Below are 25,124 nucleotides of genomic sequence, written 5' to 3' on the forward strand. Positions count from 1 at the left end.
ACATGCTTCAAGAGGGCCACCATTGTTCCTGTAACCCAAGAAAGCTAAGGTAACTGAGCTAAATGACTATCGCCCCGTAGCACTCACTTCTGTCATCATGAAATGCTTTGAGAGACTAGTCAAGGATCATATCACCTCCACCCTACCTGACACCCTAGACCCACTCCAATTGGCCTTCCGCCCCAATAGGTGCACAGACGACGCAATCGCAATCACACTGCACACTGCCCTAACCCATCTGGACAAGAGGAATACCTATGTGAGAATGCCATTCATCGACTACAGCTCAGCATTTAAGACCATTGTACCCTCCAAACTCGCCATTAAGCTCGAGACCCCCTATGTAACTGGGTCCTGGACTTTCTGACGGTCCGCCCCCAGGTGGTGAGGGTAGGAAACAACATCTCCACCCCGCTGATCCTTAACACTGGGGCCCCATAAGGGTGCATTCTCAGCCCTCTCCTGTACTCCCTGTTCACCCATGACTGTGTGGCCATGCACGCCTCCAACTCAATCATCAAGTTTGCAGACAACACTACAGTGGTAGGCTTGATTACCAACAACGACGAGACGACCTACAGGGGGGAGGTGAGGGCCCTTGGAGTGTGGTGTCAGGAAAACAACCTCACACTCAACGTCAACAAAACAAAGGAGATGATCATGGACTTCAGGAAACAGCAGAGGGAGCAGCCCCCTATCCACATCGAATGAACAGTAGTAGAGAAGGTGGAAAGTTTTAGGTTCCTCGGCGTACACATCACAGACAAACTGAAATGGTCCACCCACACAGACAGCGTGGTGAAGAAGGCGCAGTGCCTCTTCAATCTCAGGTGGCTGAAGAAATTTGGTGTGTCACCAACAACACTCAAACTTTTACAGATGCACAATCAAGAACATCCTGTCAGGCTGTATCGCCACCTGGTACGGCAACTGCTCCGCCCACAACCATGAGGCTTTCCAGAGGGTAGTGAGGTCTGCACAACAATTTTGTAAATGACATCGCCAAAGTCGAGGATCGGTAGGATAGTCAGTTTTACGAGAGTATGTTTGGCAGCGTGAGTGAGGAGGCTTTGTTGCGAAATAGGAAGCCAATTGTAGATTTAATTTTGGATTGGAGATGTTTAATATGAGTCTGGAAGGAGAGTTTACAGTCTACCCAGACACCTAGGTATTTGTAGTTGTCCACATATTCTAAGTTAGAACCATCCAGAGTAGTGATGCTTGTTGGGCGGGCGGGTGAGAGCAGTGATCGGTTGAAGAGCATGCATTTAGTTTTACTAGCGTTTAAGAGCAGTTGGAGGCCATGGAAGGAGTGTTGTATGGCATTGAAGCTCGTTTGGAGGTTTGTTAACACAGTGTCCAAAGAAGGGCCAGATGTAAACAGAATGGTGTCGTCTGCGTAGAGGTGGATCAAGGAATCACCCGCAGCAAGAGCGACTTCACTGATACAGAGAAAAGACTCTGGAGAATTGAACCCTGTGGCACCCCCATAGACACTGCCAGTGATCCGGACAACAGGCCCTCTGACTTGACACACTGAACTCTATCGTAGAAGTAGTTTGTGAACCAGGCGAGGCAGTCATTTGAGAAACCAAGGATGTTGAGTCTGCCGATAATAATACGGTGATTGACAGAGTCGAAAGCCTTGACCAGGTTGATGAAGATGGCTGCACAGTACTGTCTTTTATCGATGGCGGTTATGATATTGTTTAGTACCTTGAGCTTGGCTGAGGTGCACCTGTGACCAGCTCGGAAATCGGATTGCATAGCGGAGAAGGTACAGTGGAATTCGAAATGGTCAGTGATCTGTTTGTTAACTTCTTAACTTCGATACCCGGATCCGGTATCGTGACTACAGCCTCAAGCTCATTACCATAACGCAACGTTAACTATTCATGAAAATCGCAAATGAAATGAAATTAATCTATTTGCTCTCAAGCTTAGCCTTTTGTTAACAACACTGTCATCTCAGATTTTCAAAATATGCTTCTCAACCATTGCAAAACAAGCACTTGTGTAACAGTATTGATTGCTAGCGTAGCATTTAGCGTAGCATTTAGCGTTAGCATTCAGCAGGCAACATTTTCACAAAAACCAGAAAAGGATTCAAATAAAATCATTTACCTTTGAAGAACTTCAGATGTTTTCAATGAGGAGACTCTCAGTTAGATAGCAAATGTTCCGTTTTTACAAAAAATATTATTTGTGTCGACTAATCGCTCCGTTTTGTTCATCACATTTGGGGAGGGGAAAAAAATATATATATATTAAGTCATTAAAACGCGAACTTTTTTCCAAATTAACTCCATAATATCGACAGAAACATGGCAAACCGATGTTTAGAATCAATCCTCAAGGTGTTTTTCACATATCTATCGACGATAAAATCCATCGTGGCAGTTTACTTTCTCTTCTGAAGAAATGGAACGCGCATGGACCTACAGATTACGCACACAGGACACCGGGCGGGACACCAGGTAAATGTAGTCTCTTATGGTCAATCTTCCAATGATATGCCTACAAACACGTCACAATGCTGCAGACACCTCGGGGAATAGACAGAAACCGCAGGCTCATTCCTGGCGCATTCACAGCCATATAAGGAGACATTGGAACACAGCGCCTTCAGAATCTGGGGCATTTCCTGTATGAAACTTCATCTTGGTTTCGCCTGTTGCATTAGTTCTGGGGCACTCACAGATAATATCTTTGCAGTTTTGGAGACGTCAGAGTTTTGTCTTTCCAAGGCTGTCAATTCCATGAATAGTCGAGCATCTTTTCGTGACAAAATATTGCGCTTAAAACGGGCACGTCTTTTTATCCAATAATGACATAGCGCCCCCATAGGTTGAACAGGTTAACTTGGTTTTCGAAGACTTTAGAAAGGCAGGGCAGGATGGATATAGGTCTGTAACAGTTTGGGTCTAGAGTGTCACCCCCTTTTGAAGAGGGGGATGACCGCGGCACCTTTCCAATCTTTAGGAATCTCGGACGATATGAAAGAGAGGTTGAACAGACTGGTAATAGGGGTTGCAACAATGGTGGTGGATAATTTTAGAAAGAGAGGGTCCAGATTGTTTAGCCCAGCTGATTTGTACGGGTCCAGGTTTTTGCTCTTTCAGAACATCTGATATCTGAATTTGGGTGAAGGAGAAGCTGGAGAGTCTTGGACAAGTAGCTGCAGGGCAAGTAGCTGCAAAGCGGTTGGCCGGGGTTGGGGTTGTCCCGATCGTTAGTATAGCTGGACCAAGGCGCAGAGTATGTAGAGTTCCACATATTTATTAAAGAATAAAGTGGATTTTTAGCAAAGACAAAACAAATAAAGAATAAACTAAACGTGACTAATAATGCAGTGCTAACAGGCAACTAAACATAAACAATATCCCATAACCCACAGGTGGAAAAAATGCTACTTAAGTATGATCCCCAATTAGAGACAACGATTACCAGCTGCCTCTAATTGAGAATCGTCCAAATCACCAACATAGAAAGTAAATCTAGAACACCACATAGAAAATATAAACTAGAACAACCCATAGTCACGCCCTGACCTACTCTACCATAAAAAATAAATGCTCTCTATGGTCAGGACGTGACAGGGGTAGCCAGGAGGAAAGCATGGCCAGCCTTAGAGAAATGCTTATTGAAATTCTCAATTGTCGTGGATTTATCGGTGGTGACAGTGTTTCCTAGCCTCAGTGCAGTGGGCAGCTGGGAGGAGGTGCTCTTATTCTCTTTGGACTTTACAGTGTCCCAAAACATTTTGGAGTTAGAGCTACAGGATGCACATTTCTGTTTGAAAAATCTAGCCTTTGCTTTCCTAACTGACTGTGTGTATTAGTTCCTGTCTTCCATAAAAAGTCGCATATCGCTGGGACTATTCGATGCTAGTGCAGTCCGCCACAGGATGTTTTTGTGCTGGTCGAGGGCAGTCAGGACTGGAGTGAACCAAGGGCTATATCTGTTCTTTGTTCTACAAATTTTTGAGAGGGGCATGCTTATTTAAGATGGTGAGGAAATTACTTTTTTTTTGTGTTTTTTTTTGTTGAATTTTACCCCTTTTTCTCCCCAATTTTCGTGGTATCCAATTATTGTAGTAGCTACTATCTTGTCTCATCGCTACAACTCTCGTACGGGCTCGGGAGAGACGAAGGTTGAATGTCATGCGTCCTCCGATACACAAGCCGTACTGCTTCTTAACACAGCGCGCATCCAACCTGGAAGCCAGCCGCACCAATGTGTCGGAGGCTACACCGTGCACCCGGCAACCTTGGTTAGCCTGGGTTAATCTCTACATCACCAGAGGAACAGAGGAGGAGTAGGATGAGGGTAAGGCTAAAGGCTATCAAAACTGGTCGTCTAGTGCGTTGGAGACAGAAAATAAAAGGTGCCGATTTCTGGGCGTGGTAGGATAGATTCACAGCATAATGTACAGAGAGGGGTATGGTAGGGTGCGGGTACAGTGGAGATAAACCTAGGCATTGAGTGGCGATAAGAGAGGTTGCATCTCTGGACGCACTAGTTCTGCTGAGTGAGGTCACCGCATGTGAGGGAGGTGGGACAAAAGAGGTATCTGAGGCATGTTGAGTGGGACTAGGGGCTCCACAGTAAACTAAAACAATACCTTGGCCATATGACATGAACAGCTTGCTAAAGGTTTGCCTGCAATGATTAAATGTCGGCTAAGATGAGCGAAATGCAAACACTAAGAATTTTCTGTGAAGATATGAAAACTTATTTGGGACTGGGGGGCAGTATTGAGTAGCTTGGATAAAAAGGTTCCCAGAGTAAACTGCCTGCTACTCAGGCCCAAAAGCTAGAATATGCATATAATTAGTATATTTGGATATAAAACACTCTGAAGTTTCTAAAACTGTTTGAATTATGTCTGTGTGTATAACAGAACTCATATGGCAGGCTAAAACCTGAGAAAAAAATCCAACCAGGAAGTGGGAAATCTGAGGTTTGTAGTTTTTCAAGTCATTGCCTATTGAATATACAGTGTCTATGGGGTCCTATTGCACTTCCTAAGGCTTCTATTAGATGTCAACAGTCTTTAGAACCTTGCTTCAGGCTTCTACTGTGAAGGAGGAGAGAATGAGAGCTATTTAAGCCAGAGGTCTGGCAGAGTGCCATGAGCTGATCAAGCATGCGCCCTTGAGAGGTAGCTGCATTACATTGCATTTCTAAATACAAAGGAATTCTCCGGTTGGAACATTATTGAAGATTTATGAATAAAACATCCTAAAGATTGATTCTATACATCGTTTGACATGTTTTACGAACTGTAATATAACTTTTTTGACTTTTCGTCTGAACAAGTGATCGCGCATTATGCATTTGGATTACTGGGCTAAACGCGCGAACAAAAAGTAGGTATTTTGACATAAATCTATCGAACAAAACAAACATTTATTGTGGAACTGGGATTCCTGGGAGTGCATTCCGATCAAGATCATCAAAGGTAAGTGAATATTTATAACGCTATTTCTGACTTTTCTGACACCTCTCCTTCTTTGGAAAATGGCTAGATGTTTTTCTGTGACTAGAGTTGACCTAACATAATCGCAAGGTGTGCTTTCGCCGTAAAGCCTTTTTGAAATCTGACACAGCGGTTGCATTAAGGAGACGTATTTCCATGCATAATACTTGTATCTTTCATCATTGTTTATTATGAGTATTTCTGTAATTTGATGTGGGTCTCTGCACTTTCACCAGATGTTTGTTTGAGACAATGCATTTCTGATCATAACACACCAATTCTAAATGAGGTTTTTGGACATAAAGATGAACTCTATCGAACAAACACACATTTATTGTGTAACATGAAGTCCTGTGAGTTCCATCTGATGAAGATCATCAAAGGTTAGTCATTCATTTAATTGCTATTTCTGATTTTTGTGAGCCCTCTCCTTAGCTGGAAAATGGCTGTATGGTTTTCTGTGACTAGGTGCTGACCTAACATAATTGTTTGGTGTGCTTTCGCCGTAAAGCCTATTTGAAATCGGCCACTGTGGCTGGATTTACAAGAAGTTTATCTTTAAAATGGTGTAAAATACTTGTATGTTTGAGGAATTGTAATTACGGGATTTCTGTTGTTTTGAATTTGGCGCCATTCAATTTCACTGGCTGTTGGCGAGGTGGGACGCTACCGTCCCACATATCCCAGAGAGGTTTTAAGTAATTAACCGTTAGCAAAAGTAGCCTATTTCACTATGGACAAATCTAACAGGTTAATTTCCACTTCTCACAGACTACACCCACCTTCCAACATTCTGTTGCCCTTTCTTTTCTCTCTCCTGTCTTTCTTTTCTTTCTTTTAATTTTTGGAAGCCAGATTTGTCTTTAGGAAGCTGAGACACTATTCTCCACTGCACTCCTCACTTGAAATTCACTGCTAGCAAGTACTGTTAGCGCCTGGTTTGGGGGCAGGACTGAACCATTTCATGCAAATAGAGGGGGGGGGGGGGGCAATACAGAGGCTCTCTGGATGTTTACTTTTTTGCCAAAACCAATAAAGAAAAGACACCGTCATTTTTATTAGTACATTGTAAAATATTATATTAATAATCATAGGTTAAAACATTTAAAAATTGTTTTACCTAATGTTCTAATAATTGTTTAGCGCCCCTGTCAGTCACAGGCCCTTAGAATCGTCCTAACCCCCCCTCCCCACCACCACCACCCCATACGGCGCCCATGGTGGTGATAATTTATTAAAGTTAGATCAAAGCTGAATCAATAGTTTCTTAACACCATCTGCTCTAAGTTGCTCACAAAACAGTTTGAGTTATTCAAATGCAAGAAGATCTAAATGCATATTCATGTAGGCTACGCTGTCCCGAAAAATCCTCCTGTTGTCCCTCATTTGGGAATTTGGGTACCTGGCATGAGTGAGAAAAACGAACCTGCGGGAAAGTGACCTCCATCAATTATTCGAGTGCATACGCTGACGTCTTTTTGTTGATCCTGCCCATTTGATAACGGGCCATTCTAAATCGAAACTAATATTACATATTACTAAAGACAAATTTTGAATAGTCTGATGGTTGAAAAGCAACAGAGCGCGCAAGCTTTTTTTTCAACTTTCTCATTCATCAATTGCCTGTAGTCGCATCATGCAGGCCATATATGTTTTGATTTCTAAGACATTCTAAGGTTTGTATCATTCACAACTAAAATTGCCAAACAATTCTAAATCTAGTGTATAAGGACCTGTTTCAAATGATAACTTTTATGCTCAACATAGCGAACTTCATATGGTGCACATTTCAAATAAAATCAACGTTTATTTGTCAAGTGGGCTGAATACAACAATGAAATGCTTACTTACAGGCCACTGGAATTGTGATGTACTGGGCCGTACGCGATACCCTCTGTGGTGCTTGTGGTCAGAGGCCGAGCAGTTGCCATACCAGGCAGTGATGCAACCAGTCAGGATGCTCCTGATGTTGCAGCTGTAGAACCGTTTGAGGATCTGAGGACCCATGACAAATCTTTTTAGTTTCCTGAGGGGGAATAGGCTTTGTCGTGCCCTCTTCGACTGTCTTGGTGTGTTTGGACCATTCTAGTTTGTTGGTGATGTGGACACCAAGGAACTTGAAGCTCTCAACCTGCTCCTCTACAGCCCCATCGATGAGAATGGGGGCATCCACAATCATCTCCTTAGTCTTGGTTACGTTGAGGGATAGGTTGTTATTCTGGCACCATCCGGCCAGGTCTCTGACCTCCTCCCTATAGGTTGTCTCGTTGTTGTCGATCAGGCCTACCACTGTTGTGTCGTCTGCAAACTTAATCATGGTGTTGGAGTCATGCCTGGCCATGCTTGCCTCGAAGCGAGCATAGAAGTGATTTAGCTAGTCTGGTGGGTGAACAGGGAGTACAGGAGGGGACGGAGCAAGCACCCCTGAGGGGCTCCAGTGTTGAGGATCAGTATGCAGATGTGTTGCTACCTACTTTCTTGTCTGCTAAATGAACAAGCCTACAGCCTATGGCATGGCGCATAGCCAGATAACATACAGTAGACCAACTCATATTCTGTTCTTCTGAAATACATTTTCTTCATATCAGAATATTTCTTCAGACCTGCCTAAAATTCATAATGGATTTATTGTGATAGTGTATATTAAATTGATTTATTCACATTTTTAAATGTAGATCTTCCAAAGACGTGAACCAGCTGCTTGTGTGGAGGCCTGGAGATGCTCACTGTGAGACCTGCTGCCTTTTGCATGACAATAACTGTCTGACAACATGGCATGATCTCCACAGCCCTAGTTGGGTTAAATGCAGAAGATACACTACCTTTCAAAAGTTTGTGGTCACTTAGAAATGTCAGCCATTTACAGCTACAGTAGTCATTTACAACAATAACAATGTCTACACTGTATTTCTGAGCAAGTTTATGTTATTTTAAAGGACAAAAAATGTGCTTTTCTTTCAGAAACAAGGACGTTTCTAAGTGACCACAAACTTTTGAACGGTTGACTGCATTTAGTTGTGCAACTGACTAGCGATCCCCTTTCCCTTCCCTTCCCAATCTGGGAGGTAAAGTTATTCAAGAATGAAAGAATAATAAAGGCATTAGAATGTACCAGAAGCCACCAAAAGTCACCAACTGTTATTTTCCCTAGTTGACATAGACATGCTCGATCCTTTCCCCACCACTTTCTTCAAAACAGTTTTTAATTGCAATAAGTGCGAGCTATTGTTAATCACTCCCTGTTCACGGCACGCTCCCCACTGCACTAAAAACTGCTATGGTGAAACACCTAGATTCTTCAGCTCTTAGCAATTTTCGGCCAATCTCCAACCTTCTATTCTGGAAAAACTGTTTTTCAAGAAGCAAAAGTATTTTTTAAGTGCCAACTGTATTTTTGACATATTCCAATCCGGGTTTCATGCCCACCACAGCATAGAAAAATCCTTAGTTAAAAGTGATCAATTGTCTTTAAGTGCTGCATTCGACACGGTTGACCAGTTCTAAATTGGTTTAGGACCTATTTAACCGGTCAAGAATTTTTGTCACCCTTGGTGAACAAACCTGAACAAAATAGATGTCACGTGGCATTCCATGAGTTTCAATTTTGGGTCTGGTACTGTTCAGTTTATTTGCACTATATATACAAAAGTGTGGACATCCCTTCAAATTGGTTGATTTGGCTATTTCAGCCACACCCGTTGCTGACAGGTCGATAAAATCAAGCACACAGCCATACAATATCCATAGACAAGCATTGGCAGTAGAATGAACTTAGAAGAGCTCAGTGACTTTCAACTTGGTACCATCATAGGATGCCACCTTTCCAACAACTCAGTTTGTCAAATTTCTGCCCTGCTAGAGCTGCCCCTGCCCTGCTAGAGCTGCTGTTATTGTGAAGTGGAAACGTCTAGGAGCAATAACGGCTCAGCCGCGAAGTGGTAGGCCTCACAAGCTCACAGAACGGGACCTTTGAATGCTGAAGCGCATAGCGAGTAAAACTCATCTGTCCTTGGTTGCGACACTCACTACCGAGCTCCAAACAGCTTCTGGAAGCAACGTCAGCACAAAAACTGTTCGTGGGGAGTTTCATGAAATGGGTTTCCATGGCCACTTCACCATCTGGCAGTCCGATGGACGAATCTGGGTTTGGAAATTGCCAGCAGAACTTTAACTTCCACAATGCATAGTGCAGGCTGTAAAGTTTGTTGGAGGGGGAAAAATGGTCTGTGGCTGTTTTCCAGTGAAGGGAAATCTTAACGCTACAGTATACAATGATATTCTGTGCTTCTGTGCTTCCAACTTTGTGGCAACAGTTTGGGGAAGGCCGTTTCCTGTTTCAGCATGACTACGGGGGTGCACAAAGCGAGGTCCATACAGAAATTGTTTGTCGAGATCAGTGTGGAAGAACTTGACTGGCCTGCACAGAGCCCTTACCTCAACCACATCGAACGACTTTGGGATGAATTGGAACGCCGACTGCGAGCCAGGCCTAATCGCCCAACATCAGTGCCCAACCTCACTAATGCTCTTGTGACTGAATGGAAGCAAGTCCCCGCAGCAATTTTCCAACGTCTAGTAGAAAGCCTTCCCAGAAGAGTGGAGGCTGTTATAGCAGCAAATGGGGAACCAACTCCATATTAATGCCCATGATTTTGGAATGAGATGTTTGATGAGCAGGTGTCCACGTACCTTTTGGTATGTTACCCCTTGGCAGCGTCATCAGAAAGCACAGAATTGATTTTCTCTGCTATGCAGATGAAACACAACTTTACATTTTTGTGTCATCAGAGGATTTTTGCTCCACAGATAAATTATCACACTGATTAAAGTGTAGTGATTTTAAAAATACTTGGCTCACAACTTCCTCCAGCATTTATCAAGACAAGGCTGAGGTACTTATTATTGGAGCCAAGGCACAGAGCGAACCTGGCTGCACATTTTAATTCAATAAAGGGTAAACATCAGGTAAAAATCTGTGTCATTTCAGATTCTGAACTCAATTTCGAATCACACATAAACTGCAATGTTCCTCAGGTTCCTAATATCTCAGGCTGATACAGAGAGACTCATCCATGCTTTTTTTTTACAAGCAGGCTTGGCCACTGTAACGTTCTCCTGTCAAAGCCTAGGACCAAGAGGCATGGAAAGTCAGCCTTGAGTTACTATGCCCCCTGCCTCTGGAATAGCCTGTAAGAGAACCTGAGCGGGGCCGAAACTGTGGACATATTTTAAAGAGATCTTAAAACCTTTTTAGCTTTGCTTTTCCTTAGGGTGCTTGTTTAGACTTTCAGTTTTTTGTATTATTCTTTAGTTTTTTTATCCTCTTATGTTTGTTTCCGTAGTAAATATTTCTGTTTTTATTTTCATCGTTTTTCATTTGTACTTTTTCCTGTGAAGCGCATTGCGTTGCATTCATGTGTGAAATGTGCTATATAAAAAAAGCTTGATTTGATTTAGTCATTCTTAAGAAGAGGTTTGGTCAAAATCAGATGTCGGGTACTATATTTATTGAATATTATATGAATCCTATAAATTCAAATGGCCAATTTGTGTGCAAACAATTAGCGACATTTCTCAGAGTTAAAATAATAACTTTAAAAAGCTGCGTTATGAAACACTTCCACTTGCATATAGCCCTAAATGTCTGTGATATAGCCGGTAGTAAAGAAATGTATTGCACTTCAGATAAATATTTGTAAAACCAAATTTGAATCTATATGAAGTTATTTGTTTGTTTACTGTCCAGTCAATGTTTACAAGCAGCAGTGTCTTCCTGGTTCATTGGTTGTCGTTCCTGCAGAGATCTACAGTATTTAGATAATAAACATGAGAAGGTGCAATGTCTGAAGTCGCAAGTTTTGCTTTTGCCAAAAGCACTTTTCTATCCTTTGACTGACAGATTCAATTCTATTCTGTATTATATCTAATACGTGGTGTGTGTTTACCGTGACATATTGGTCCATTAGTTTATTATTTTCTCCATCAAGCTCAATCCATGCAGACCTATGATGCCGGCTGGTTGACTCAGTTTACACTGGTATCTCATAATCTATTTCAGTCTAATCTAACCTGAACACAATCTAATATAATCTAACACAACCACTATAGCTGGCTGCTCTCTGTCACTCACTCCTTTCCCCTCCTCCTCCCTCCCTCTCCCCTCATCCACTCATTCACCCAGTTGCTCTCCTCCTGCCACTCCATGCCACACCACTCCTCTCTGACTGACTGTAGGCTACAGTCACCAACACAAGCTGTATGTGTCTTGTAACATCTCAGTCTGCATCCCAAATGGCACCCTATTCCCAATGTAGTTCACTACTTTTGACCAGGGCCCATAGGGCTGTACCTGCTATAAAGTCTCAGTCTAATCTACTGTACTCGACGTCCTCCTGATCCTGAAAGGAGCTTGGCAGCCAGCCAGCAGGCGGGTTGGTGTCGTCTCCCTACCCTCAAAAGTCAGAACGCAGCACCCTCAACCCTCCACCCTAGACTCTGTGCCTTCAAATAGATGTCTCATCCATAATGCACTAGTACCAGTTCTGCAGATGTGGTTCATGGGACAGACTGATGGACTGATACACATGGAAGCATGTATGAGTACGCATGCGTGGCACACACACACGGTTCATGGGATAGACAGATCGACAGACAGACTAACAGGGAAAGACACAAAGGGACTAATAGATCTGGGTTCAAATACTATTTGAATTCTTTCAAATACATAGAGTTTGCTTTTGCTTGTCTGGAGTGCCAGATGAATAGGGTTTGCAGTTGTGTGACTATTCTATTGGTCCTGCTGCACCAGGCAAGCCCAATCAAGCCCAGTTTAAGTATTTGAGATGATATCAAATAGTATTTGAACCCAGGTCTGCTGACAGATATCTTCACTGAAATGCTTGGGTGCGGCCCACAGGACAGGACAGGGCTTCACTGCCAACCCCAAGACAGGGAGTCATCTATAGCTCTCTCTCTCTCTTTATTAACCTCCCTTTCCTCTCTCTATCTCTCTCTCTCAATCTCTCTCTCTCTCTAACATTGTGGATGGAGTTTAGCTTTCAAGCCCTTTCTTCATGTTTTATTCACTTCATACTGCTCATACTGAATTCAAATTGATGTCCCTCTCCTCTCTCCTCCTTAGGCTGACTGTTTCCCGCAACCTGTGTTATAAATTATGAATCTTAACTTCACTGGAAATTTCTCATAGACTTCTTCAGTCTTAATTGTAGGCTATAACGACAAGTGGTGCAGTCTTGGTGCATATGTCCCTATGAACTTAAAAAAAAATATATATATATATACAGTGGGGAGAACAAGTATTTGATACACTGCCGATTTTGCAGGTTTGCCTACTTACAAAGCATGTAGAGGTCTGTCATTTTTATCATAGGTACACTTCAACTGTGAGAGACGGAATCTAAAACAAAAATCCAGAAAATCACATTGTATGGTTTTTAAGTAATTCATTTGCATTTCATTGCATGACATAAGTATTTGATACATCAGAAAAGCAGAACTTAATATTTGGTACAGAAACCTTTGTTTGCAATTACAGAGATCATACGTTTCCTGTAGTTCTTGACCAGGTGTGCACACACTGCAGCAGGGATTTTGGCCCACTCCTCCAAATAGACCTTCTCCAGATCCTTCAGGTTTCGGGGCTGTTGCTGGGCAATACGGACTTTCAGCTCCCTCCAAAGATTTTCTATTGTGTTCAGGTCTGGAGACTGGCTAGGCCACTCCAGGACCTTGAGATGCTTCTTACGGAGCCACTCCTTAGTTGCCCTGGAAGACCCAGCCACGGTCGTTGTCATGCTGGAAGACCCAGCCACAACCCATCTTCTATGCTCTTACTGAGGGAAGGAGATTGTTGGCCAAGATCTCGCGATACATGGCCCCATCCATCCTCCCCTCAATACGGTGCAGTCGTCCGGTCCCCTTTGCAGAAAAGCATCCCCAAAGAATGATGTTTCCACCTCCATGCTTCACGGTTGGGATGGTGTTCTTGGGGTTGTACTCATCCTTCTTCTTCCTCCAAACACGGCGAGTGGAGTTTAGACCAAAAGCTCTATTTTTGTCTCATCAGACCCCATGACCTTACTTAAAAATCATACAATGTGATTTTCTGGATTTTTGTTTTAGATTCCGTTTCACACAGTTGAAGTGTACCTATGATAAAAATTACAGATCTCTACATGCTTTGTAAGTAGGAAAACCTGCAAAATCGGCAGTGTATCAAATACTTGTCCTCCCCACTGTATATTAAAAAACATAACCTTTATTTAACTAGGCAAGTCAGTTAAGAACAAATTCTTATTTACAATGACAGCCTACCTGGGAACAATCGGTTAACTGCCTTGACCAGTGGAAGAATGACAGATTTTTACCTTGTCAGCTCGGAATTCTTGATCCAGCAATCTTTCGGTTACTGGCCCAACGCTCTAACTGCTAGGCTACATGCTGCCCCTTTTGTTGTGGATTGTACACTATATGGAATTGTGTAGATGTTCAAAATGTGTGTGTGTGTGTGTGTGTGTGTGTGTGTGTGTGTGTGTGTGATGCATCGCAGTGTACCAGCACCAGCAGGATCAGCGGGAGAGTTGAATTGAGGGATTGACTGTTCTCGGTTGAAGTATTCCCTAGAACACACATACACAAGGGCCCCTGACATGGTAGTGCAGTGGAGGGCCTGTCAGTGTACAGCCAGCCGTGACATCCAAAGAACAGCACACAGACACACACACCCACAAACACACTGGATCCTTCTACATGTCTGACTCCATGTCACCCTACCACCACCACCACACTGTCTCCTGCGTTGCTATTATCTTCAAGGTTTGGCTGTTCTGACATGTTCAACTCCCATGGTGGTTAGGAGAGGGTGTTGATAAGAGTTTTAAGACGTGGCTTTGGTGGTGGTTCGTTGATAATTTGTGTCTTTAGTTCTTGTGTCTGGTACTCATGCATAGTGTGATGGAAGGGTAGGGCTGGCCCAGTGCACAATGTCACGTGCACAAGTTTTAATGTCACGTGCACAAGTACAGTGAAATGCCTTTCTTGCAAGCTCAAAACCCAACAATGCAGTAATCAATATCAATTTAGCACGAAACATAACATAAGGGGGAACAAAAACGCACAAGAAATAATAAATAAGTAGAACACGAGAAAGTAAGAAGTTATAATCAGGGTCAGTTCCAGTACCATATTGATAATGTGCAGGGATATTGGAGTGACAGAGTGTCACGACATCCGCCAAAGTCGGTTCCTCTCCTTGTTCCGGCGGTGTTCGGCGGTCGACAACATCAGTCTTCTAGCTATCCACCTTTCATTTTCCATTTGTTTTGTCTTGTTTTCCTGCACACCTGGCCCTCTGTTCCCTCCATGTCTGTGTGGGGTATTGTTTATTTGTCAAGGTTGGCACGCTTCCGGCTGGTTTGTGCCGGGTTTTGTTTCATGCCCGTGCTTTGTGGCAGCCGGTTTTGGGTTTTGTACTTTGTGCTGCCTCACTTGTTCTTTGGGCATTTGTCTTGTGACACGGTTGCGTTCTGTATTATCATTGCCTAAGTAAAGTGCCTTGTTCACTCAACTCTGCTCTCCTGCACTTGACTTCCATGCACCAGCTACACCCACCATTGACAGAATACCCCAACCTTCAATGGAGTCAGCAGGATCAGGTGTCCCTGTTATTGGGGTAGAGGAGCACGTCCAGGAACACGCAGCGAAGCTCCACCATCTCGGCGCCGCATGGACCACGTCGTCCAAACAATGGACTGCTGGGAGAGACAGGGAGTCCCTCCAGCACCTCCACCAGTACAACAAGGGCCTCCTCTACTAGCTCCCCCAGCACCCGGTTCCAGTGGGATTCGCCTCGCCCTCCCCGGGGAGTACGATGGGACAACTGCCCGCTGCTAGGGTTTCCTGCTGCAGTTGGAGTTAGACCTGGCGACTGTCCACCCGGGTCCTCCAGACCGTGAGAGGGTGTCCGCCCTCGTCTCATGCCTCTCGGGGAAAACCCTGGAGTGGGCCAACGCCGTGTGGGTCGAAGGAGATGCGGTACTGGACCACTTTGAGGAGTTCATCCGTCGTTTCCGGGCAGTCTTCGACCACCTGCCCGAGGGTAGAGCTGAGGCAGGGGACGAGGAGCGCACAGGTTCACACCGCTTGATATAGGGGTCCTGGATGACAGGGAGCTCGGCCTCAGTGATGTACTGGGCTGTCTGCACCACCCTCTGTAGCACCATGCAATCGAGGGCGGTGCTGTTGCCATACCAAGCGGTGATGCAGCCAGTCAAGATGCTCTCAATGGTGTAGCTGTATAACTTCTTGAGGATTTAAGGGCCCATGCCAAACCTTTTCAACTTCCTGTGGGGGAAGAGGTGCTATCACGTCTTCTTTATGACTGTGTGTGTCAGTGGAGGCTGGTGGAAGGAGCTGTAGGAGGATAGGCTCATTGTAATGGCTGGAATGGAATTCATGGAACAGAGTCGAATATATGATTTCCATATGTTTGATGTGTTTGATACCGTTCCATATAGTCCATTCAAGCCATTACAATGACAAGCCATTACAATGACATTAGCCATTACAATGATTTTGGCCACTAAATGACAGCAGTGTATGTGCAAAGTTGTAGACTGATCTATGAACCATTGTATTTCTGTTAAAAATATTGTATCAGGACTGCCCAAATGTGCCTAATTTGTTTATTAATAACTTTTCATGTTCAAAACTGTGCACTCACCTCAAAAAATAGCATGGTATTATTTCACTGTAATGCAAGCTTTCTGCCAATATCAGATATGTCTACGTCCTGGGAAATGTTCTTGTTACTTACAACCTCATGCTAATCGCATTAGCCTACGTTAGCTCAACCGTCCCGCAGGGGACCCACCGATCCTGAAGAGGTTTTAACAAGGACAACACACATGTCTTTCCATCATTGTATGATTTTTTTGTGTGCAAATGAACTCAAGTTTACAGACAATGTCAAATGTGATATATCGAAACACCTGGGTGAGTTGGGTGTGCAATTAAGCAGGTGCTTTCCCGAAATGGACGACACAAACAACTGGATTCGTTATCCCTGTCATGCCCTGCCTCCAGTCCACTTACCGATATCTGAACAAGAGAGCCTCATAGAAATTGCAAAAGCGGTTCTGTGAAAATTGAATTTAATCAGAAGCCACTGCCAGATTTCTGGATTGGGCTGCGCTCAGAGTATCCTGTCTTGGCAAATCACGCTGTTAAGACACTGATGCCCTTTGCAACCATGTACCTACTTGAGAGTGGATTCTCGGTCCTCACTAGCATGAAAACTAAATACAGGCACAGACTGTGTGTGGGAAATGATTTAAGACCGACTCTCTCCAATACAACCCAAAATTGCAGAGTTATGAGCATCCTTTCAAGCACACCCTTCTCATTAACCTGTGGTGAGTTATTCACCATTTTCGATTATCAAATAAAGTTTTATATGTAAGATGGCAAAATAAAGAGCAAAATAATTTATTATTATTATATTACTATTTTGCCCTGGTCCTATAAGAGCTCTTTGTCACTTCCCACGAGCCGGGTTGTAACAAAAACTCACCTATTCTTATGTTTAATAAATGTATTGATTAGTGTGTGTGTAGCAGGCTTACAATGATGGCAAAAAAAAGTGCGCTGACCCTGGTGCTAGAGGGGGTACGCAGCTGGAGGTTGAATGTTTGAAGGGGTTTGGGACGATAAAAAGTTTGGGAACCACTGTGCTAGAGAACCAGTTTGGATTTAAATATTACTTTTGTATGACTGAAGCCTTTAGTGAGAAGTCTAATTCTTTAATATTTAATCATTTCTGCCCTCCAAATTCATATTCATTATATAAATAGGCCTGTTTAATTTGGTCTGGTTTAATGTTCCAAATACTGTATATTCTCTGCTCATACCATTTTTAAAAAACAAGTCACTAGGTGTAGGCAAGACCATAAGCAAGTAGGTAAACTGGGATATGACTAAAGAGTTAATCAGGGTGATTTTTCCACAAATAGACAGGTATTTTCCTTTCGATGGTATCAAAATCTTATCTATTTTTGCTAACTTTCTATTCAAATGTATTGTAGTGAGATAATTTTTTTCTTTCGGGTTCTGAATACAGATTGTGTCCACTTCACCGCCAGACCATTTTATTGGTAAACTACACGGTAATGTAAAAGTTCAACATTTTTGTGATCCAATACGTAATATCATAATTTGGTTGTAATCCAGAGAGGTTAGAAAAAATATTTAGATCCTCTATGAGGCTGTGGAGGGATTCAAATTGTGTATTTAAAAGAAAACATGAATCATTAGTGTACAATGACACCTTTGTTTTTAAGCCCTGTATTTCTAGCCCCTTGATATTGTTGTTTGATCTAATTTTAATAGCTAACATTTCAATGGCTATAATAAATAGATATGCTGATAGTGGACAACCTTGTTTTACTCCTCTTGACAGTTTAATACTTTCTGAGAAGTAGCCATTATTAGCTATTTTACACCTAGGGTTTACTATACATATCTTTAACCCATTGAATAAGAGATTCTCCTAAATGTAAATATTCCAGGCATTTATATATAAATTCCAGTTGTACTTTATGTAAAGCCTTTTCAAAGTCAGCTATGAATACCAGGACTAGTTTAGCTATTTTTCATAATGTTTGATTGTTTCCAGTGCTTGTCTTATGTTATCTCCAATGTATCGTCCATGTTAAAAAGAACACCTGCCTGATTAGGATGAATAATATCCAACAATACCTTTTTAATTATATGCACTTTGCATTTTGCTAGAATTTTTGCAAGTGGACTGAATCTTTATATTTACCACTTGGGTCCTGTTTCAGTAATAAATTAAAGCAGACCTTCTTGTTGAGTATCTGATAATTTACCATTTTTATATGAGTGGTTAGAACATGCGAATAACAGTCCTCTGAGTACATCAAAAAAGGTTTTGTACACATCAACTGGTAGGCCATCCAGCCCTGGAGTTTTCCTGGACTTAAAGGCTTAAATTGCATCAAGAAGTTCCTCCTCTGTAATTTGGCCTTCACATGAGTGTTTCTGTACAGGTGTTAATTTTGCATTCATTTTACATTATTAATCCTTACAATTAACTTTGGTTAGTGGAGATGGAAGAGACTGAAATGAAAACATAATGCTTAAAGTACTTTGCTTTCTCTTTCAAAAAATATTGTTTCGTGAATCATGTGTGACTCCGTCATTTCTAACAAGTTTCAGTTAATTATTTTTGGTAGCATTTCTATGTTGACAATTTAAAATTAATTTGGTGCATTTTTCTCCTTATTCCACAGTTCGCTTTATTTTTATAAAAATGTATTGCACTTGATCTTTCTTGAATATGTTCCTCCATTTCTTTTTGTTTTTCCTCTATGGTACAGTTTTTATTGCTATCTATCTGTACTGTTAGTCCCTCCTTTATCAATATGAATTATTTTTTTACCTAAATTGCTTTTGCTTTAAAGATGAGTATTGAATTGCATGGCCTCTAATGGCACATTTAAAAGTTTCCCATACAATAAGGAGAACTGCTGTACCTACTGTATATTATGTCAGAAAAAGTCAGTTGTATATCCTGGTTAAAAACACCTTGTCATTTCCAATATCATTGCCCATGTGAACATTCTGTAAGGGTAATGCCAATTATCTGATGGTCCAACAGCATTCTGTCCTCTATCAACACTTTTTTTTTTTTTTTTTTTTTTACATCTGGTGCTAGCGAGAATGACATAAAAAAGTAGTCAAGATGACTAGCAAATGAATTACTTTAAAATCATACAATGTGATTTGCTGGATTTTTGTTTTCGATTCTGTCTCTCACAGTTGAAGTGTACCTATGATAAAAATTACAGACCTCTACATGCTTTGTAAGTAGGAAAACCTGCAAAATCGGCATTGTATCAAATACTTGTTCTCCCCACTGTAGGTCCCTTCCATTTTCAGTAATTTAGAGCATTTACACTGTAATGAACTTTGATTATCTCACAGTAACAATTATCTAAATATAGATACATTTGTTTGAATAACCAAATGATAGAATCAGAATCAGACAGACAATTCCTTTCTATCAGTCCCACACAATATGATATGGCTGTAAGAAAGTTAAATGTAACAGAGTAACTAAGAGAGTAACTAAGAAGACCAGTGGAGGTAGTGATAGAGGTAAAAGAATGACAATGAAGAGGGAGAGAAAGGGGGGGGGGTGAAGGAAAGAAAGAGTGCCGGATAGGATAGAAAGAAAGGAGCCCTAATGACGTGGCAAAGGGTTGTGTATCGGAGAGGGAGGAGGGGGTAGAGTGAAACAGAGAGGGATAGACTGCTTATAAGCACGCTACAGTTCACTTCACCGCTAGCCTGGAGAGAGAGAACACCACGACTGAGTAGCAGAGCAAGAGAGCGAGAGAGCGAGATAGACAGAGAGGGGAGAGAGCATTCTCTTCCTACCTCCAACAGAGTAAGTACCCACCATACATTGTATCTTTCTCAAAACTATTCAGCTGCTTCTGTTCTATTCTATTCTCTCTGCATGCATAGGCATTCTGCAGAGAACAGAACATTTGTATTGTATTATTTTCTTGATGTTTTTATTTTTTAAAGATTTAAACTTGGTGAATTTTCTTTTATCAAAATTAGATCAATCAAACCCTAAGAAAGAGTTTATCTTCCAGTACCTTGAGCTGAAAATAGAGTCTTATCAAGTTCATACAACAGCTACTGCTTCTGTTAAAATGTTTAGCACTCTGGGACAACTCTCATGGGTAGCAGCTTTTTGCCTGGCTACCCAGACTCTTTGCTCCTGCCAAATGCTACGCCACGCCCACAGACGTTAGTTTCTTCTCCCAATGAGTCTGGATCTGCGTGCTTCCCCGAGCCTACACCGAATGCAATCACACTCGGGGCCGTCTGATTGGTCCCAGAAGTTGATGGGTTGGGCGAGAGCCAGAACACACATGGGTATAGTGGCGATTTGAAACTTCCTCATTGGCTTTGATACTCTGATTGGTTCGAGACTGATGACTTTGTTTTGTATAAACGCCTCCCATTTTGACGTCACCACAAACGACTTCAATGATGGCATTCTCAGACTTGAAGTATGTAGCGAACGACAGAGCAGTGGAAACGATTCAGTTTGAGTCGTCAGGCAACTGTGCATGTTAAGAAATATGACATCTGATTTAATCTTTCATTGTTCCTTCTCTCAAGCTTACAGTATTGTCAGTCTTATGTCCAATAAACTTGATGTCCAGTGACATGACTCTTGCTCCATTGATGACACTGCTGGTGAATGGTGCTGGTGTATTCTGGGTTATTGCAGAACTGCTGTTATGTTCAACCAGCTCTCACAGTCTCAAGTCAGAATTAGACGTTCATCCATGTTTCTCAAATGTCAAATTTCAAAGTTGTTCCAAACGTCAAAATGCGAAGTATTTACGGTTAAGTTTAGGCATTAACTCATATTTTTAAAAGTTAGGGTTAAGTTCAGGCGTTAACTCCAAATACTTAAGTTTTTAACTATGAATGGTTAAGTTAAGATTTGGGATTGGCTTAAAATAAAAAATAATATCAAAAACATATTTTTATTGATGTATTTGAACTTGCTACCTTTGGATTCAGAGGCAGATGTTACGCCATTCCACCATCCCCGTCCACAACGCCCTAGAAAACCCGAAATCTACTTCAAGGTGACAGCGCTCACTGTTGCCCCTAGTGGTCAGTTTCCACGTCATCTCCCGACGTCTTCAGACATGGATGGACGTGGAATACTGACTTGTTATCAGGGTGACCAAGCTGGTTATGTTCAGTAGCTGAGGAGAGGCAGGGGTGGGGAAGAAGCTGTGCATATACTGGCAGGCATTCATGCTTTATCCTCTCTTGTGTGTGTGTGTGTGTGTGTGTGTGTGTGTGTGTGTGTGTGTGTGTGTGTCCGCGTGCGTGTGTGTGTATGCGCTCAATGTGTGTATGCGCTCAGTGTGTGGTTGTGCTCTCAGTGTATGTGTGTGTGCTGTATATGTGTGGAGGGAAGGAGTGCATTTGGGACCGCTATGCTTCCTGTGTGGGGTCAATTAAATACTGCGTGAGACAGAGCACTAAAAGCCTGTCCTGTGAGGAGAGGTGTGCCTTCTGTGTGTGTGTGCGTTTTTGTGTGTGTGCGTGTGTTGGTGTGTGCATGTGTGTGTGCATTCATATTTGTGCGTGCGTGTGTGTGTGTGTGTGTGTGTTTGGACTGGCGTGTCAGATTGCAATGCTTTGATTCAATTTGATGAACCAGCTCAGTCTAGAGAGGTGAAGACTCAGTTTCTGTCTCTCTCTGTTTCCTTCCTGTCTCAAGAAAAATACTCTTTAGTCAATCTACGAGTCGTTTTCTATTGGAATACAAGTGGAAATATAATGGAAATGTGTGCCCTCTATACAGCTGGTTACACTTTAGAATTTCATGAATAAGTCTTTACAAATGCTTGTAATTGTTACATGTGCAGGCATTAAGTACAATCGTATTCTGTGTTACCCTGTTGGTTTACAAGGCAAGCCCTATCTAGGACACCTCACAACCCCATATTTACACCAATTCACCCACCAGAATGAACTAAAACCAAGTTCCCCAGTAGTAGAACCATAGAGGACTCTTGACAGAGACAAAGATGAGTGCTCTATATCTCCCGATGGCCAAAACGTCCATGCACTGACAGCAGCCATCTTTTCACTCATTATTGAATTTGAAGTAGGCTGCCGAGTGCCATGCTTTCAATATAAACCTTATCCATAACAACAGAATGTCTTAGATAATTAGCAGTATTCTTTTCAGATGTGCAAATAAAAAAAGAAAAGGCAAAATGATACGAATTGAATGACTTTAAGGGGGGAACAATGTACATATTTATACATGTATGAAAATGACATTCCTAAATCCCTCTCATCAATACAATAATCCCGACACACCAATTGTACAAAGCTGAATCCTGGCATAGCCTAATTAGGCCAAATTCTAAATAACATGCACTAACCAGAAGGATTCAGACATTAAAGGATGCCTGCAGCACAGTACTGTAGGTACTACAGTAGGTACAGTACATGGGTGGCTGTACTATATGGATTAGCTGAATAAAGTAGTGTTTGGTGAAGTATAATACACAGGAGGCATGCAGCACAGTGCTGCAGGTCTAGGTACAGTACATGGCTTCTATGGGTCTAATGAAGATGCAATTAAGATGTGAAGGGTGCAGGCAGCACAGTACTGTAGGTACACATGATGGCTGTATATGGGTTAGCTCCAGTAGCTCCTCAGTGGAGATACTTTGAAGCTGCAGCAGCTCAGTGGAGTCAGGTTGAGGAGTCCCTGTGGGGATAAAAGACTAAGTATTCACAGCAACAGCACAGCGATGCAAGGCCAAGCCCACAGCCAGCCAGGCAGCCTAGTTGATGAAAGAAATGGCACCTTAGTTACTATAATAGTGCACAGCTTTCGACTAGGGCCACAGGCTCTGGTCAAAAGAAGTGCACTGCATAGGGAAACCCTGGTCAAAAGTAGTGTACTTACTCAGGGTTGGGTAGGTTACTTTCTAAATGTAATCCGTTACAGTTACTAGTTACCTGTCCATAACTGTCATCAGTAACGTAACTTTTGGACTACCCAAATTCTGTAAAGTAATTACATTCCCGAGAATGCCAAGAGTGTTTGAAGAGGTCATTAAGGCAAAGGGTGGCTACTTTGAAGAATCTAAATTATAAAATATATTTAGATTTGTTTAACCATTTTTTGGTTACTACATGATTCCATGTGTGTTTTTAAAAAATTGTTTTGATGTCTTCATTATTATTCTACAATGTAGAAAATAGTAAAAATAAAGAAAAACCCTTGAATGAGTAGGTGTGTCCAAACTTTTGACTGGTACTGTGTGTGTGTGTATATACAGTGGGGAGAACAAGTATTTGATACACTGCCGGTTTTGCAGGATTTCCTACTTACAAAGCATGTAGAGGTCTGTCATTTTTATCATAGGTACACTTCAACTGTGAGAGACGGAATCTAAAACAAAAATCCAGAAAATCACATTGTATGATTTTAAAGTATTTCATTTGCATTTTATTGCATGACATACAGTGGGGCAAAAAAAGTATTTAGTCAGCCACCAATTGTGCAAGTTCTCCCACTTAAAAAGATGAGAGAGGCCGGTAATTTTCATCATAGGTACACTTCAACTATGACAGACAAAATGAGAAAAAAAATCCAGAAAATCACATTGTAGGATTGTTAATGAATTTATTTGCAAATTATGGTGGAAAATAAGTATTTGGTCACCTACAGCAGGATTTCTGGCTCTCACAGACCTGTAACTTCTTCTTTAAGAGGCTCCTCTGTCCTCTACTCGTTCCCTGTATTAATGGCACCTGTTTGAACTTGTTATCAGTATAAAAGACACCTGTCCACAACCTCAAACAGTCACACTCCAAACGCCACTATGGCCAAGATGGCCACTATGGCCAAGACCAAAGACACCAGAAACAGCACCAGGCTGGGAAGACTGAATCTGCAATAGGTAAGCAGCTTGGTTTGCCAACAAAGGGTATATAACAAAGTATTGAGATAAACTTTTGTTATTGACCAAATACTTATTTTCCACCATAATTTGCAAATAAATTCATTAAAAATCCTACAATGTGATTTTATGGATTTTTTCCCCTCATGTTGTCTGTCATAGTTGAAGTGTACATATGATGAAAATTACAGGCCTCTCATCTTTCTAAGTGGGAGAACTTGCACAATTGGTGGCTGACTAAATACTTTTTTGCCCCACTTAAGTATTTGATCCATAAGAAAAACAGCACTTATATTTGGTACAGAAACCTTTGTTTGCAATTACAGAGATCATACGTTTCCTGTAGTTCTTGACCAGGTTTGCACACACTGCAGCAGGGATTTTGGCCCACTCCTCCATACAGACCTTCTCCAGATCCTTCAGGTTTCGGGGCTGTCGCTGGGCAATACGGACTTTCAGCTCCCTCCAAAGAATTTCTATTGGGTTCAGGTCTGGAGACTGGCTAGGCCACTCCAGGACCTTGAGATGCTTCTTACGGAGCCACTCCTTAGTTGCCCTGGAAGACCTAGCCACGGTCGTTGTCATGCTGGAAGACCCAGCCACAACCCATCTTCGATGCTCTTACTGAGGGAAGGAGGTTGTTGGCCAAGATCTCACGATACATGGCCCCATCCATCCTCCCCTCAATATGGTGCAGTCGTCCTGTCCCCTTTGCAGAAAAGCATCCCCAAAGAATGATGTTTCCACCTCCATGCTTCACGGTTGGGATGGTGTTCTTGGGGTGGTACTCATCCTTCTTCTTCCTCCAAACACGGCGAGTGGAGTTTAGACCAAAAAGCTCTATTTTTGTCTCATCAGACCACATGACCTTCTCCCATTCCTCCTCTGGATCATCCAGATGGTCATTGGCAAACTTCAGACAGGCCTGGACATGCGCTGGCTTGAGCAGGGGGACCTTGTGTGCACTGCGGGATTTTAATCCATGACGGCGTAGTGTGTTACTAATGGTTTTCTTTGAGACTGTGGTCCCAGCTCTCTTCAGGTCATTGACCAGGTCCTGCCGTGTAGTTCTG

The 25,124-nt window shown here is 42.2% G+C and overlaps 1 protein-coding gene across 1 annotated transcript in view; it reads left to right on the forward strand.

Moving 5' to 3' along the window:
• cacnb3b (calcium channel, voltage-dependent, beta 3b) overlaps positions 1–25,124 on the forward strand; it is a 71,686-nt gene that overhangs the window by 22,031 nt on the left and 24,531 nt on the right. The window contains exons 2-3 of the mRNA XM_065006060.1: positions 15,450–15,632; positions 19,822–19,970. Of these exons, the coding sequence (XP_064862132.1) occupies positions 15,450–15,632; positions 19,822–19,970 (332 nt within the window). The remainder of the gene's footprint in view (positions 1–15,449; positions 15,633–19,821; positions 19,971–25,124) is intronic.

Source organism: Oncorhynchus nerka, linkage group LG20, assembly GCF_034236695.1.
Source record: "Oncorhynchus nerka isolate Pitt River linkage group LG20, Oner_Uvic_2.0, whole genome shotgun sequence".
In the NCBI taxonomy this organism is placed as follows: domain Eukaryota; kingdom Metazoa; phylum Chordata; class Actinopteri; order Salmoniformes; family Salmonidae; genus Oncorhynchus; species Oncorhynchus nerka.